The sequence below is a fragment of the Talpa europaea genome, assembly GCF_964194135.1.
Source record: "Talpa europaea genome assembly, chromosome: 9".
Classification (NCBI taxonomy): Eukaryota; Metazoa; Chordata; class Mammalia; order Eulipotyphla; family Talpidae; genus Talpa; species Talpa europaea.
Window position 1 is genome coordinate 114869553 of NC_140076.1, and position 17995 is coordinate 114887547.

Here is a 17995-nt window from a genome sequence, read left to right on the forward strand (position 1 = left end):
GCTCCCACAGGGTCACTACCGCATGGCCTAGTTTTTTAAATCACTAAATCCACTTTGTTGCAGACATGAAAACAAATGCACTGATTCATTTGATTCCTTACGCCAGCATTTCAGCCTGCAGGGGGGCGGGGGTTATGGTGAAAAAGGCCAGAGACAGTTGCTCATCCCCATCTAGACTCAGCATTGTCACGGGGATGGCCCGGCCCCCCAACCCCGCCACCCCCCAGTCTCTTCTGGTTTGTGTGCCACCACTTGTCCTTACCAACCCCATCCTGACACTCAGGGCTCACCTGGTTCTTGTGCAAACTGGCATCCAGGAACATCAAGAAGGGCCAAAGAGTTATTCAGGATGGATCCTCTGCCAGTGAGCGATGGAAGTTGGCAGCAAAATATCCCCACTTCAGCGCTCCTTGATGGGGTCGTGGTGCGTTCCACATAGTCCCTCAGAGGATCCCCGTGGAACTGAGCTCCAGTCCCACGGTGAAAACCCGCCCACTGGTACCGCCTCTACCGACTTCCCGCCCAATTTTGTCTCAGATCTTCTCTTCCATCACTGTGCTGCTTGAGATCGCCTCCCAGTAAGCTTGCACATCCACATTTGGGTCTCAGTGTCCTCTTCATGGGGAACCAAAACTAAGACAGCCTGGTCGTCTTAACTGGGCCTACGGAGAGACACCAGTGACTGGATGACTTAACGCACTACGCAGTCCCATATTGAAAACGGAGAGCCCTTAAAGACAGTGCTGAGGAAAACTAGCCCCTGGGCAAGATATGAGGCGGTCGCCCTCTTTGTGTACAAAAAGAAAGCAACCAGGGTTACAGTAGACCGCGACTCATGGGCAGTGGCAAATGCCCGGATTGACGGATCCAGGAACCTTTTTTCCAAAAGGTTGAAAGGCTAAGGACAAGGAGAGTGTGGTAAAAATATGGATACAGGGAAGCAACACAAAGTGCAAAGGTCTTTATATCATGTGCAACCAGAGAACACCCCCAAGAAGAGGCCCCGAGCAGATGGAAACATAAGCAGAATAGTCACAGCGGCAGAGATGAGACCAACGTGGGCAGCAGCATGGACTCCACTTGCTAGCGCTGACTGGGCTGACCCGCCCAATGCACGTCCCTCCTGGGACCAGCGCAGAGCCCCTGACACGTGCCCGTGCCTGGAGGAGCCCATCTGGCTGTCTGGCATCAAGTCACGACCCTGGCCCCGCTGTCCTCACGGGGCAACTACTGCTCATAAAAATGTCCTGCTTTGGGCTGACTCAGGCTGCTCTGTCCAGGGGAGGTGCTCCAAACAGTGACTTTGGGCAGGTAACTGAGGCAGGCCCTGCAGCACCTGACTAACAGCCAGAGGGAGCTGCTCAGGAATTGCCTTGCATTCCTCTCCTGCCCACAGGGCCTCAGACAGACCCCATTCCAGAGGCTTATGGACCTCCAACCCTCAGATGTGGACTCGCACACCACATAGTGTCTAATTGGGCCCCAACTTGACATGAAAGAAAGCTCAGGAGTGGGCGCTGACCTTGGGAACTGCCGGTCAGATCACACGCCAATCCACCCAGAAGCTAGAGAGAGTTGGGACAGATGCTGAAGGAACTGGCAGGAACAATGAGCCACCCCCACCTCCCGCCCCCCACAGCATCCTATATGTGCGCACAGTGTCCCCAGTGGGGAGAATCTGTGGGTCTGGAAACCAAGGAGCAGGTTAGTTCCTCTCACTAAAGTTCCGCTTGGTGTTTCCCAACTTTACAAGCCCCAATGCAGGTCCTGCTGAATTATGACCCATAGAGGGTGCCTGTGTCCTCTGGGTCCCTGGGTCTGGGGAATAGTCAGCAAGAGGAGGGCTCACTGCCTCCGCAGGGGCACCATCCTGATTGGGTAGGGAGTGGTTGGGCAGAACCCAGGTAATTCAGTTTGGTACCTCTTTTTACTCTCTTGCCTAACCGTGGCTTTAAGTAGACAGGGACAGCCACTGCAGGCTTAGCCAGGCTGGGCTCGGGGACAGGCACGCAGGCCACCGAGGCAGTGAGTGGCCCGAATCCGAGTGTGGGTGGGAGCAGCCTGTCCCATTAACTTCACTCTTCCTTCTGGAAGAAGATCTGTTTGAATTCTGAAAAAGGCGCTTCCCAAACATACATGGAGCAGCAGCTCCTGATGGCAGGGGGTGGGCTGTGGAGGGTATGTGGATGAGCTGCCCCAATGCCCCTTCAAGAGAGACCCGAGGACCAGCTAGCTGCATCTGCAGCCTCCAGCTGTTAGCTGCTCAGGGTCTGCCTCAGTTGCTGGCCCCAAGCTCACCCTTCTGCAGCACCTCACCTGAATCATCAGGCAGTTCAATCCGAAGCGGGACACTCTTATGAGCAATAGTTGTTGCACGTCTCCTCGGCAGACTGGCCGAGGCTTTGTCAGGCCCTCTCTGAACTCTGATTCCTTCCTCTTCCCCATCCTATTTCCTTGCTCTTTCTTTCACAAGGGTTCATCCCTAATAAACATCTTGCACCCCCAATCTCACTCCCAGCATCTTCCTCCAGAGTCCAACCTGAGCATTTTGTATCAATTTGCCACAATTTATAGTATCTTTGGAGTCTTAGAAAACTCATTAGTTCAAATAACATTTCTAGGGACACACTTATTTTAACAGAAAACAAAACAAGTTGGCAACAGAAGATCCTATGCAGGCGAGGATCCACTCGGCACAGGTGACCTCAGCATCCTTGTGAGAGTTCTTCGTTTAACACCTAACATTAAAAAAAACAACATAAAAATTAACCAAAAAATCAAATCAGATTTTTTTAGGGTTGATAATCTATTTCATTTTAACCCAATATATCCAAATATCACAAAGCAGACATGTAACTAACATAAAATTATTAATGGTAATTTATATGTATTTTAAATTGAAGTAACACTGGTTTAGAACATTACATAGAGCTCAGCTTATAAGTCAGCCTCTGTATGGACTGCATTATGCCCACTGCCTAAAGCCCAGTTGCCATCCCTCACCCTGACCCTTTGACCTGATCTAATCCATTCTACTTCCCCTTTCTTCTATGGTCACCACTATTGTGTTCTTATAATCTAAGAATTTGTTTCAGTTTTGTTTTGATTGTTCATTTTTTTCTTTATCTTTCAAAGTGAAATCACCTGGTGTTTGTCTTTCATTTATCATTCACTTACTATTTCACTTGGCACAATATTGTCTAGGTTCATCAATGTTGCAAATAGCAGGACTCAACCTTTTAATAATGTTGTAGTAATTCTTTGTGTAGTATACCACATATTTGTCTATTGGTGGGCACTTAGGCTGTTTCCAACTCTTGGTTATTGCAAATAAAGTCAAGATGAGCAGGGGGAGCAGGTATCTCTTTGAATAAGTGTTTTCATCTTCTTCAGATAAGTACCCAGAAGTGGGTATTTCCATTCTTATTGTTTTGAGAACTCTCCATACTGTTTTCCATAGTGGCTGCACCAATTTACATTCCCACCAGCAGTGTTGAGGGGTTCCCTTTTCTCCACATTCTCACCAACATTTGCTGTTTCTTGTCTTTTTAATATTAGCTATTCTAACAGGTATGAAATGACTCAAATGAGATTTTAAAAGCTGGTTTATGATGCAAAATGTTCTCTTTTCTTTTAACTGTGAGAGCGGAAACATCTTCATTCACTGATTTGTTTTTTTAAGATTTACCTTTATTTATGCATGCATACAATAACTGGGGTACAGGCCAGAGGTGTGGGGGGTGAGAGGATTGACCAGAGACAGAGTGGGGAACAGAACAAGCAGACTGACTGAAACACACTGCTGAGGGGAGCAATGGGTGAGACAGAAGAGGTCTGCTGCGCCATGTGGGTCAGCTCCCTGGCCAAGGATCAAACTCATGGTGCAGTGCCTGGCGATAGCTTGCTAGTACTGAGACTTTAACCCCTTCGCCACCAGGGAGGCCCCTCTCCATTTATTTCTGACTATACTTTTGTGAATTATAAAGACTTGCATTTTAAGACCAGGGTTTATAAGTTCACTAGTTAGCAGTAGAAGCAAAATGCAAACCTGGTAAATTTACTTGCATAAAATCAAGAAATGGATCAATAGGATCTTACTCAATAATGGTGGCCAAACAAGGACTGCACAGCATTTTATTCTATAGTCACCACCACTTCTATTACCCCACACACATGGATTGCTCCACTTGTGAACACGGGTGTCCTCCTGGACTGTATAAACTCACAGGGACATAGAAAGATGTTCTAATGGCCACACTAGCACTAATCAAAACCCCAACTTCCATATACATTGTTTCATAATACTTCTCTGAAAAAGAACATTTGAAGTTGGTTCTCCTTTTCCACCCAACCTTTGCCACCAATCCTTCTCCCAGTTCACAAAAGAAAGACATTATCTCTCACCCATCTCAAGTCATAATACATTGTCCTGGAATTTAAAACATTCCTAAGGGGTCTCCCTGGTGGTGCAAGGGGTTAAGCACACAGCACTATGAAGCTATCCGCAGCAACCCACATGGTCCAGCAGACCTCTCCAGTCTCCAGGCTCCCCTCAGCAGTACATTTCAGTAGATCCACCTGTTCTGCTCCCCACTCTGACTGGTGAATCCTCTCACCCCCCACACCTTTGGCCTGTACCCCAGTTCTTGTATACATAAATAAATAAATCTTAAAAAAAAATTCCTAAGGAACCAAAATGACGAGGGTACTAAAACTATAGTTAAGTTTTTGTGTTGTTCCCTGTCTGATATTTATGGGTGTTAGAGGCAAAGCTAGGTATTAGAAATGTTTACCCATATTGAGATGTTCTGAATTCTCATATGTTAGCAAGGAAGAAAGAATTTTTGACAAATTTCATTTAAAGACCTTGCCTCTTCAGGAAGCCTTCTACCTCATGGAGATTGAAACCCACACTACTGGAAGACCACTGGACTAACGAGGAGATCAAAGAAAAAATTAAAAAATACTTTGAGTTGAACAAGGAGGACACCAATTTCCTAAATGTATGGGATACAGCAAAAGCAGCAATAAGAGGAAAATAAACAAGAAAGAACTTAAAGAAACAACTTAATCTCACATCTCAAGAAAAAGAATGACCACCAAAAAAACCTAAAACCAGTAGAAGAAAGGAAATAATAAAAATCAAAGCAGAAATAAATGAAATTGAAACTAAAAATGCAATCTAAAATAGCAATGAAACCAAAAGTTGGTTCTTCCAAAAAATAAATAAAATAGACAAACCCCTAGTCAGGCTCACAAAGGAAAAATGGGAGAAAGCACAAATAAACAGGATTACAAATGAAAGAGGAGAAATCACAACGGACACCGCAGAAATCGAAAGAATAATCAGAAACTACTATGAATAGTTATACGCAAACAAGTTCAACAGTATAGAAGAGATGGACAAATTCCTACAACTTTACAGTCACCCAAAGCTAGATAAAGAAGAAATAGAACACCTTAATAGCCCAATTATACAAGCAGTGAAAATGAAATGGTAATTAAAACTCTCCCCAAAAACAAAAGCCCAGGACCAGATGGATTTACAAATGAATTCTACCAAACATTCAGAAACGAGCTAGTGCCTATTCTTCACAAACTCTTACAAAAAATTGAGAAGGAAGGGATAATACCAAACACGTTCTAGGAAGCCAACATTACACTAATACCAAAACTGAACAAGGACAACAACAACAACAAAAAAGAAAACTACAGGCCAATCTCTCTAAGAGGATACAGCAAAAGCAGCAATAACAAAAATTTTAGCTAACAGAATCCAACAATGTACCCATAAGATAATTCACCAAGTAGGATTTATTCCTGGGACACAAGGATGGTTCAACATCCAAAAGTCAATCAACGTTATCCAACACATAAACAAAAAGAAATATAAAAACCATATGATAATATCAATAGATGCTGAGAAAGTTTTCGACAAAGTATAACACCCATTTATGATAAAGGCCCTTGATATTCTTGGGATACAAGGAACACACCTCAACATCATAAAGGTCATATATGACAAGCCAACAGCCAATATCATTCCCAATGGTGAAAAGCTGAAAGCATTTCCATTAAGATCTGGAACAAGACAAGGATGTCCACTCTGACCATTGCTTTTCAATATAATACTGAAAGTCCTAGCCAGAGCAATAAGACAAGAGAAAGACATACAAGGAATCCAAATAGGAAAGGATGAAGTCAAACTATCACTATTTGCAGATGATGTAATAATATACATAGAGAACCCCCAAAACTCCACAGAAAAAGTAAACTATTCAATCAGTTTAGCAAAGTAGCAGGATACAAAATCAACACACAAGAATCGGTTGCCTTCCTACACACAAACAATAAATCTGAAGAAGAAATCAAGAAAACCATCCCTTTTATTATTGAAACAAAAAAAAATCAAATACTTGGGAATAAACCTAACGAAAGAGGTAAAGGACCTATACAAAGAAAACTATGAGACACTGTTAAAAGAAATAGAAGAAGACACAAAGAAATGGAAAGACATCCCCTGCTCATGGATTGGAAGAATTAACATTATCAAAATGGCCATCCTACCAAAAGCAATATAAAGATTCAATGTTATTCCAACAAAAATTTCCATGACATTCTTCAAAGAATTAGAATAAATATTGATGAAATTCATACGGAGCCACCAAGAACCCCGAATAGCCAAAGCTCTCCTGAAAAAAAAAGAAGGGAATGGAGGTATCACACTCCTAGACTTCAAGCTGTATTACAAAGCCATAATAATCAAAACTGCATGGTATTGGAAGAAGAACAGACACACAGACCAATGGAACCAAATAGAAAATCCAGAAATAAACCCACAGATTTACGGTCAACTAATCTTTGACAAAGGAGCAAAGAATATGCAATGGAGCAAAGAAAGTTTGTTCAATAAATGGTGCTGGGAAAACTGAGTCACTACATGCAAAAGAATGAAGCTTGACTACTACCTCACACCCTGCACAAAAACCAACTCAAAATGGATTAAAGAAGATAAGACCTGAAACCATAAAATATGTAGAAGGAAATATAGGCGAAACACTACATGACATACGCCTCAATAACATCTTTAAAGACACGTCACCCAAAGCAGTGATAGTGAAGGCAAAGATAAACAGCTGGGACTACATCAAATTAAAGAGCTTCTGCACAGCAAAAGAGACAGTAATGAAAACAAAGAGAAACCCCATCGATTGGGAGAAAATTTTTGCACACAACACTAATGACAAAGGATTGATCACAAAAATCTACAAAGAGCTGATGAGACTCAACAAAAACAAAGTAAACAACCCAGTCAAAAAATGGGCAGAAGAGCTAAAAAGAAACTTCTCCAAAGAGGTAATGCAAATGGCCAACAGACATATGAAAAAAAATGTTCAACATCACTTGTAATGCCCCAAAATAGATGACTGGGTCAAGAAGATGTGGTACATATACACAATGGAATATTACTCAGCAATCAAAAAAAAAACATCAGGCAATTTGCAGCCACATGGACGGAGCTGGAAGGGATCATGCTCAGTGAAATAAGCCAGAAAGAAAAAAATACTGGATGGTCTCACTCATAGCAGGAATTTAGAAAACCTAAATAAGGGACCAGGAAAAAGACTAATTATAATAATATCAAAAATCAACAAGCAAGTATAAACCAGAGATACACTGGGGGGGGGGGAAGGGGAGAAGGAAGTGTGATGAAAACAAAGGTGGTGGGAATTGTATGGGGACTATAACCAAGATGAAAATGCATATATTGTGCAAAAATGAAAAACGATATAAAAATGTATAAAATTAAAAAATAAAAAAAAAAGACCTTGACTCTTCTTTACCCACTTAGCATCAAAAAATGTGTGGACCTGGGGGAGAGCCCAAGAAGAGCAGGGCAAAGTAAGTAAGAAATGTTGATGACAACCACACCTTCTCCCATGCAGGCAACACACCTATGCACAGCCCGGTACCTGGTCAGTTCCTCTGTGAATTATGCTGTATCAGAACAGGTTAGGGTACATGGAGGCAGCAACTTCAAAATCTCAGTCCCTTAAGCCTACAAAGATTTGTCATTCACTTGGGTCACACCAGAGTCAGCTGAAAGGCTGCTGAAGTGCCACTATGCAGAACACAACCAGCTGTGTCAGAGTGAGAGTGCTGGAGCATCTCAAACCAGGAATTAAATGCTTCAGCTCAGACGTGATAAAATACTTCTGCTTCCAAGTAATGGCTTAGAATTAGTCACACAGCTCCGTTCAACCACAAAGAGGATGTAAAATCCTACAGTAAGCATAAAAGAGCAGGACACATTGTCAGAACTGCAAAAAAGTATTACAAAGTGCTTTAAAAATGTATAAAAGCAATGCCGAGAAATACCAATCAGCTTCAAAGCGCAGTGTCCAGGCGATCCCCCATTGCCAGTGAAAGGAAAGGGTTGGTCTCTCACATCCCGGGCTGTCTTTGCTGCTTATCCTGCACAATTTCAAAAAGGAGATGAAAAGTTTTTTTGGTTTTTTTTTTTTTACTTCTCACAGATCAACACTCTTATCTTCAAACTAAAAAGAGAGAACGTGCTGAAGGTAAATTGTATTTTTTACACTCTTGGACCATTTGGAAGAAACCGTTTCATTGCTTTACCCAAAAAAGGAAGCCCGTATCCACATTCCCACTTGGTGGCAGATCTGTTTGCTGCGCTCATCAGTCCCGTTTCTGCTCCTAACTCGGGCGCGCCGGCGGGCCCTGCTGTGCAGCACCTGCTGTCCAGCGCCTGCTCGCAGGTGTGCGGCCGCCCCGGCTCGCGCAGGCGCTCTCGCCCCCGGACCCGCGGCTCCGCGGCGCCCCCCTGTGGCCACTCGCCGCACTGCGCGCCCCCCAGGCCGCGGCGCCGGAGGGGGCGCGGGCAAGAAACGCGCTCTCGGAAGGGGCGCCAGCAGCGCCGGCGGCGGGCGGTGGAGGACAGCCAAGCCGTGCGTGCCCGATGCATCGCAGTGTCCAGAAGCGCACCCCAGTGGGCGCCCCACCCTCCAGCCCCCAGCCCCCGGCACTGCCAACGCGGCCCGGCAGGTGCGGGGACCCGGCTCCCGAGGCCCGGCCGGCTCGTGCCTGGGGCCGCAGCGCCACCCGGCGGCCGCGCGCGGAAGCTGCAGCCTCGGCCGCCCCTCGCGCAGGGGCTGCTGGGAGCGCGGCCGGGGCCGGTTTCGGGGGCCGCGCGGGGAGACCCGGGCCAGGGGCGGGGTGTGAGGTGCCCCCAGGCCGGGTCCTCCGCTGTCGGAGCCAGATAGGAGCCAGATAGTGGCCCTGGCCGGGAGCCCCAGTGGCTGCGCCGAGCTGCGTCCGGGAACCAGGGTCTGAGCCCACAGGGCGTCTCCTGGCCGGGGGTCGGCGCCGGGCCTGGGAGCCAGGCCCAGGGGCTGCGGCCGCCGACGGGGTGGCTGGAGGGGCGCGTTCGGGGGTTTTCTTAGCTCTGACTCGGCAGGGACAATACCCAGGGCGTGCTGGACCAACCGATGCTTTGCGGAGTGTCCTGGGCCCTTCTCGTAAGCCGGAGGCTTCCAGACCCTGAGCACAGCCACGGCTGGGTCCATGGGGGGCCATTTCTCACCCTCCAGGTTCCCTGGGGGGAGCCCTACCTGAGGACCAGGGGAGCTTCCACAAGAGCCCAGGCCCATTTTAGAATACCTAAGGGGGACTCCTGGGGGATCCACTGGTTTGGCTAAGTTGGGTGCATCGTGGGTCTTTCCTGGCCCCCAAACTCAGCTGGAAGAAACCTGCATCTTCTTGCTTTTGCAGCTGAAAATCTGCTATAAGACCATAAGGTCTTTTAGGTATAAATTCTTTGTCAGTGCACAGGCAGTAAAAATAAGAACCAATAAAATTATTTGCTGTCCTGCTATTCTTTATTTCTTGATTTGTTTCTAAATATGAAGTCAAAATCCCTAAAGGAGAAGAAGCTCAGCTCCCTGCCTGACCCTTTCATTTCCATGTGACACTAAATATATTACTCTTTAGCCCTAGATTTAGAATCAAAAAGAGATTGTGGAGAGGGGGAGCATATGCTAAAGGGAAAGTTTCCCAAACATAATATGAGAGTTCTGGAGAAATAAATTCCCTAAATGGGTGCCAAGAAGATAGTTTAACTTTGAGGGAGCAATGGATAATCGCCAATGAAACTGCAACCATCTGGAGTGTGGCGGTGACTCTGAGGCCTGCTTCCTCTAGAGGGGCAGGAAAAAAAGCCTTGAAGAGAAAAAGAGGACACTTACAACGGTTTGTGAGTCATCATTTTCTAACTTTAATTCAGTCATATCTTGAAATTTCACAAGCTCTGAACACAGTAAACTAAGATTCAAATCTTAACCCTACAATTAATAGCTACTTGACTTGCAGTTCCTTATCCTAATTTTCTCATTCCACTTTGAAATCTATGTTGAAGCCTGTAATAACTAAGCTTTATGGATAGTTTTTATGTACCAACCATGCTTTATTTGCCTTGTAGGCATTATTTCACTGAATTTATTGCTGTTAATGTCTCAATATTAGAGGTTTTTAACAATTTTTCCATTGTCTTTATTTATATAAATATTGTCTCTTCCCTCTGTTACAGTGCAGGGAGAGGGGCGACCCAGAATCACCAAACCTGCCTGCTCTGAATAGGTTCTGTCATTCACCGCATTAAGACAAAACATACTCAAGTATGTAAGACCTTCAATAGAAAGGAACTTAATGCAATTAAGTGTGCAATAAAGAGAAAAGAAGAATAGAAAATATAGTTTTCAACTCAAGCACCCAAAGTCCCCTATCCCCTCACGTGTAAATGCATAACCAAATAGGGTTGGCCCAAAGCAGGGCCACTGAGGCCCAAAAGCCTGCCCCATGTCTAAGGCACCTTCTGGTGGGACTCATAGGACAGGGGCAGATGGGGCCCTGCACATCTGGGATAGAAGGAGAAGAATGAAAATCAAGATAAAAGCTGCCATTGTTACCTCCCCACGGGTCTCTCACCCACATCTGTGTCAACCAGGCCAGGACCAAGAAGCAAGTGCAGCTTCTTCACGTCTCTGCTCCTGTGCCTCCTCCAGGTCTCCTGGCTCTTCATCCTGCTTCCTTCCTTCCCCAGTCTCCTCCAGCTTCTCCTCCTCTCTGCTCAGCTCCACTCTCCTTTGGTGGGGCAGGGAACCTGAACTTCCCCTTGCTCCAGGGACTACCCTGTTACACCTCCATCTCTGGAAAAACTACCTGGGCCTGTTCCTGTTTGAAGGGTCTCTCCTTTAGCTACTTTTTATTCAGGCATTCTACTTAGAAGAACTTTCATACTCTGTGGCATCAATGTGAAAAAATTATGAAAATCAGAATTCAAACACTTAAAGTCAATACAGAAAAACTCCCTTACAAAAATGCTTAGAGGCAAACTTACTTTTATTTTCATAGAGCAGGGAGAAGAATGAAAAAGCCTAAGGAAACATGGATATGTTCCCTCACTAAATACATACAAAAGTTAATACAACTTACACCTGTCTCCTGATCATTGTTTTACGTAGTGTATAAGTAGCTGTACCAAACTACATGAAATACATGTACATCTCCACAGAGAAATTCAAGCAATTTCAGGCCCAACCTTAGGACTAGTCATCTTAAAAAAAACTGGGCAGCCTTTCTCAGTGTCCTGAATAGACTTGTTCCACACTCCTTCACAGACAAAAGAGTTTTCCTTTGGTGCATTTGAAAATGGTAATCCTGCCGACTCAAACAACTGTGCAAAGTTCAAACATCATTGCCAGTGAAAAAAATTAAGCTGATTGTTCATGTATATTCTGTTCCCCTGAATGTTAAAAACACAGATATCAAAAGAGTGATAGGAATTTTCCCCTACCACCTGGTAATTTATTGTTAGTGCCTTTTCGCATATGAAACAAAGGAGATAATTTGCTCATTTCACTAATCTGGATCCCCCATCTTTAACCACAAGAATTCCTAATTTTGGATTAGTTAATTCAAGGTCTCTCTCTTTCTCTCACCAACCCCAAACCAATACCATCCTTTGGGCAGTGGGCCAGAAGCCAGGTTTGGATCCTTGAAGGCAAAAACACAACAGAACTTACCAAGCTCTATTAATCCTTTTACCTTGTCATCTGTTTCTGGCTTTGTCCATCTGAAACAAAGTCCTGTGGCTACTCTCTAGAATTTCATGCCTGTTTTTTGTAGAAAGATTTCAAATATGTCACCTATGTATAATAGCTCTTGACCAAAATAAACAGTTATCTTGAGGTCTTAAGACTGTCACTTACTTACCATCCTTGTGCTGTAGTAAGAAAGCCTTCCTTATATTCTTGGGGAGACTTTAGTTTCTAAACAGGTAACAGGAACAGGCACATCATGTGAAACTACTGAGGAGAAAAACATGACATCATTTAACAAGCAGAAATGATTGACTCAGAGGTCATCAACCTAATTCCATCAAACCTGTTTCAAATTTAAACATTTCCCACGTTATCTACATGTTCCCCTTTTGGTTCTAAGGTGTTTTTTTCTCTGTGCTGCCTATTTGTGTGTCCTGAATGGTTTTTATTCTTATGGCTTGCTCATGTGTTAAGTCTTTAACATTTAGAGCTTTCAACTCAGAAATCAGGAATAGGAAAAAAAGCACCTAATGATAACATTTCACTTTTTTTCTAAAGCATTGTTGGGAAGTATTGCAAACGTCTGATTTAAAAAAAAAGAGGCGGAGAGAAGGTATTTGTCAAAGATTGTATAGGTTTTATAGAGCACTAGTAACTGACACTATGCTTAAGCGCTTTTGTTTTCTAACTCATTTTCTTTGTATTGGGACACAAAACAGATACTTGAAAGCTCTATAGGGTCAGAGATCCTACAAGTAAACTGTGGAACTTAATTGCCTCTTTGATGGTACTTTTTAGAAAGGTTTTATTGCTCCAATGCAAGATTCATAGGGAGGTGACTCTCAAATCACTAAAAATCTATTTAAAGCACCACTTGTTGGGAAAGGCAGCATACCTAGGGGCACAGCGATGATAGTTCCCATGCCCTCCCTCCGGAAGGAGAATGGGAAAACACAGATCAAATATTTACCATGTTTTAGCTGCTGTCGTAAGTGCTTTAAATACATGATCTCATTCGACCTCTGAAACAAGCCAAGAAAACAGGTTATATTATTTTTCTCTTTTCACAGAGGAAGAAATTACTGTCCAAAGGGGTAAAGAAACTTTCCCAAGATCATATAGCTTTCGGGGAAGGAGGGGGAAGCTGGGACTCAAAGCTAATGCTCATCCCGGCTACAGTACAGGCCGTCTCATCCAGTTTACTTGCACTTTTATAATTGCTTTGCTCTAAGGGGCCCATGCTCTAAGCATCCAGGGGATAGACTATCACTTTCAATAATCTCTCTCTCTCTCTCTCTCTCTCTCACACACACACACACACACACACACACATTTGACCTCTGCACCTGTAATTTCCCAAGTGATGGGTGCTAGGATTGTCTTTTGTTCTGTTTTGGCCTCTAACACAAAACTCCTAAATCCCTTGGAATTTCTTGGGTAATAGAGACATCTTTTTTGTAATGAACTGGGTGGGCTCCTGGAGAATTTTAAGATAGGATCAGGTCACCAGAAAGCCCGGATCATGATTAGAAGCCTGAGACTTTCAGCAGCCTCTTCCCAGACCATACTTCAGGAAGGAAAGAGAGACTGGAGACGAGTTAGTATCATGCCATGTGTTGAAATCGCCACAAAAATCCTTAAACTAGGGGTTGCAGAAAACTTGCAGGTTGGTGAACACATCCTCATGCAGGGAGGGTGATAAACCCCAACTCTGTGGACACAGAAGCTCCTGCACTTTGGACCCTTCTGGACCTTCATCTGATTGTTTTCTGTATCCTTTACTGCATCCTTTATGATAAAATGGGAAACACGTTTCCTTGAGTTCTGTAAGACACTGTAGCAAATTATGGAACCTGGGTAGGGGATTACGGAAAACCTATCTGTAGCCTGATGGTCAGAAGGGTGGGTAACCTGGAGATCCACTGTTTGCAATTGGGTTTGAGATGGGGCTGGTCTTATGGGACCGAGTCCTTAATCTGTGGGATCAGCCTTAACCCCACGTAGTTAGTATCACGACTGCTTGGGTGTGGAAAAGTCACATATTTCGTGCCCAGGAGTATTGAGAATAGTTCTGAAAGTAAGTTCCTGGGCCAATAAGATATGAATGGAAGTGTCCTAAATTATAGGACTAAGAGAAACTTGGGAAATGGTGGAGTTTATTGGGGTGCTACAACCTTTCCCCCTCAGGTCAACTGTCTAGTGCTGAAAGGTGGACAGTCAACTGGAAGATTCCAGGAAGTATTAAAAAAAAAAAAAAATTGAGTCTGCCCTCTAGTAGAAGACAAACATACACCAAAAAAAATGTAAAAAGAATGAAAAAGAAACTGAGGAGCAGTGCTAAACAATCCACACTTCATTGTGAATTCCTTGTGCAAGGAACAAAGCCTGGAGGATTTAAAAGGAGAAAGACTTCCTTGGGACCTAGAATTTGATTTGAAGGCTTCTGAGTGTGATTAAAACAAGGCTTTAAAGAACTGGCTTTGAGTAGTATAGGGAGAGTATGACTACAACTCAGAAAAACCACACAAAAGAGACATCTGAAACACATCAAACAGTGAGGAGAACATGTTAGCTAAGCCGGAGACTGGGGGGAATGAGTAATTCAAGTTGTTGAAGTTTTTGGTCAGACAGATCTTTAGTTTCAGGATAAGGAGTTGGGGTTTAAGCCTTTAGTCAAGTCAGTGGGTTATCAATGATAGCTTGTGAGCTGACTGTCATTGGTTTAACAATTTCAAAAGACCTTGAATGACATGGTCCTGTTGCACTGTAGAGGGAAATGCCCCCCAGCCCTCTCGGTTCTTCTCAGGTTAGCTGAATAAATAAAATAGCATCAGTAATTTGTACTGAGAGAATGTATTTAGATTATTAAGATTCAGATTTCCAAATGGGGAGAAAAGAGTTTAAACTAAGGGATGGGGCGAGGGCCTGGGGCTCCACAGAGGAGGGGCCAACTGGAATTTCTCAGAGAAGACATTTCTACAGATAATCCTCCATCTGGATACTACCCCCAAGTCCTCATTCTTCCAGATAGCTAATGCTCATGATTCCTTCTCCAGTTAGGGGAAGGGCAAGAGCTTCTCTTTAGCCTCCAGGGCCTCAGCTGACCTCCAATCAAAATAACCTGCGTGCCAGTGAGGCTTCCTAAGGAGGCCTGTTCTGAGAATATTGGGGTGGCCTGTTTTGAGCACCTTCAAGTCCTAGTCCTCAATAAATGATCCAAAAAGGGGGTAACTATACGCTCTGAGGCTTGATTGGGTAGCAAGCCACCCTGGCTTTCTCAGTAACTTTTCCTACCACAACATATGCTTATATAAGCTCTTTTCTTTTGCTGGAAATTTTATTCTCAGTTGAGTCATCTTTCCCTCACTTTTTATCTGGTAGTCATCAGGAAAAGGCCAGGAAAAGATGACTCGCTAAGAATCTTAATTTCCCAGGGGAAGAAACCACAGACAGCAATTTTATGCAACTCTTAGCTAGATATAAATTCAAACTCCTACCTACGTTATAAATTAGTAAGAATCATTTTAAGCAGTCATGTGAAGTTCCTCCAAATTCACCAGGAATGAGTTAATTTCAAAGCTTGACTATCAACTGAATTGTGAACTTTCCTATTGCCCCAACGCTTATTTGCTAAAACACCAGCCTGTATTAGGGTTAAGCTGGAGTTATGCAAGTCTTGCACTGAGAGGCCTTTAGAAATTCATCCCACGTGTTATCACGCTTCCTAAAACCCATTTTTAAGAAATACACCTGAGAAGATTAAAAACCACCTCCAACCTCATTTTATCAGAGAACTTAAGGAAGGGCACGTGGAAATATGCTTAGCAAGCACCAAGGCGAAGCTTACAGCCGGCAAAGTCTTACAGGACCCAGTGCCTTATCCTTGCTCAGGAGTAAACATTTTCTGGAGTGTGAACACACAGGACTCTGTACTGTTTAGCTTTCACCAAGTGAAGAACAGCAGCAGCAGCAGTTGGGTGAGGAAAGTTTTCACGGAAACAGGTCGTGAAGAACAGAGGGCTTCCGGCACTCGGACCCGGCGCAAGGACTGAGATCTGGGATGGTTGTGGGAACCGTCCTGCGTCCACAGGGCCCTGGGGGCATCACTAGCCTTTGCCCACGGAACGCCCGAGTGTGAACAGTGAAAAAGATCTCCAGATACTGCAAAACCTGGGGACGAGCCACTGGGTTAGAAGGAAAGATGGCAAAGCCCGGGCTTACAGCCAGCCAGCCAGATACAGCAAATGGAGATTTTAGAGTTTGTGGCAGGGCTATAAAGACAAGGTTTGTAAAAAAGCGTGCTCAGGAACCGAGCACCTTGAAACCTTTGGAGCATTTCGGGTCAGAGCAGCGGTAGAGCACCCTGGGCCCTCTCCCACTTCGGAGCCCGCTCCGCTGCCTACACCCCGACTCCCATTGAGGGCGTGAGGGGGTGGGGGTGGGTCGCCCGCGCGGCAGCCCCTCGCCACAGCAAGAGCCTCCCACCAGGTGGCACCACCGGTCTACGGCAGGTTCCACTTCTTTGAGCAGGCAGAGGGCTCTGCACCCCGGCTCCACCCCAGCCTGGAGCTGGCATTCCTCGCGCTCAGGCCCGCTCCAGGGCACCGAGAACCAAGCCCCCTCCCGGCAAGCGCCACAGCAGCTTTTGCAGACAATGGAAGTGGCTCTGAAAAGAGCCTTTGGGTTCAAGCAGATGTTCTTTCGCCCCCGGCGCGCCCTTACTTGGAGCTGGTGTACTTGGTGACGGCCTTGGTGCCCTCGGACACGGCGTGCTTGGCCAGCTCGCCGGGCAGCAGCAGGCGCACGGCCGTCTGGATCTCGCGCGACGTGATGGTGGAGCGCTTGTTGTAGTGCGCCAGGCGGGACGCCTCGCCCGCGATGCGCTCGAAGATGTCGTTGACGAAGGAGTTCATGATGCCCATGGCCTTGGACGAGATGCCCGTGTCGGGGTGCACCTGCTTCAGCACCTTGTACACGTACACGGAGTAGCTCTCCTTGCGGCTGCGCTTGCGCTTCTTGCCGTCCTTCTTCTGGACTTTCGTCACGGCTTTCTTGGAGCCCTTCTTGGGAGCGGGAGCGGATTTTGCTGGGTCCGGCATCTTGCGCGCGTAGACTCACGAGCAGAAGCGATCGTGAATAAGAGGCAGCGGGCCGCTCACGCGCTACTTATAGAGCCCGTATGCAAATGAAGGCTCTCACAGTGCTGCGCTGTTATTGGTTAATTCCCAGCAGTGTCGTCAGGGAGGGGGTGGAGCCTATGTAAATAATAGCTTCAGCTCGCTCTTCCCTAGCGGCCATTACATCAAAAGTCTTGTTGGCCAATCGAGATATTCCGCTTCTCATTAACGGGTCAGTTACGTGAAGAGGGAGTTTCACCTGTTTTGGGGTGTTTTTCACTTTCCGTTAGACTTGTATACCCGGGAGGTCTGAACCGGCAGCTGGACACGTTAACTTTCATTTTTGCATCGTTTTATTCTACATTTGTGAGTTTGCGTTTGGATTTTGGGGCAGTAATCCGTCAGTCCACAGAATGTCGCCAAGTCCTTATTTTCCTCACATCCGCATCCCGGCTTGCACCGCCCTTACTATGCAACGAGGATAACTAATTTATACAATCACTTAAACGAGCCTCAAAAAAAGCTTTCCTTTTTATTAGTTAAAATTCCAGGCAGCTGCCGGGAGATCGGTGTTTAGTTTAATTCTAACAACCGCGGGATCAGCTGAAGACTCCCATACCCGGCCATCACTTGAGGGCCTTGAAAAAGCATCGTTAATCGATTTCCCCGGTTACAAAGACTTGTAACAAATGCCCTAGAACTTGGCCCTTCTCTTACCGCCAGCAGACTAAGATCATGCTTTGATTCCATAACCCCGTC

The 17995-nt window shown here is 45.2% G+C and overlaps 1 protein-coding gene across 1 annotated transcript; it reads right to left on the minus strand.

Annotated features, from left to right (window-relative positions):
- Window positions 1-16837: 16837 nt before the first annotated feature.
- On the minus strand, window positions 16838-17218 carry LOC311178023 (histone H2B type 2-F; the record flags this gene model as incomplete). Its single annotated transcript, XM_084244357.1, has 1 exon — window positions 16838-17218. The coding sequence occupies one exon, from the start codon at window positions 17216-17218 to the stop codon at window positions 16838-16840; it is 381 nt and encodes a 126-aa protein (XP_084100483.1).
- Between the last annotated feature and the right edge of the window lie 777 nt (window positions 17219-17995).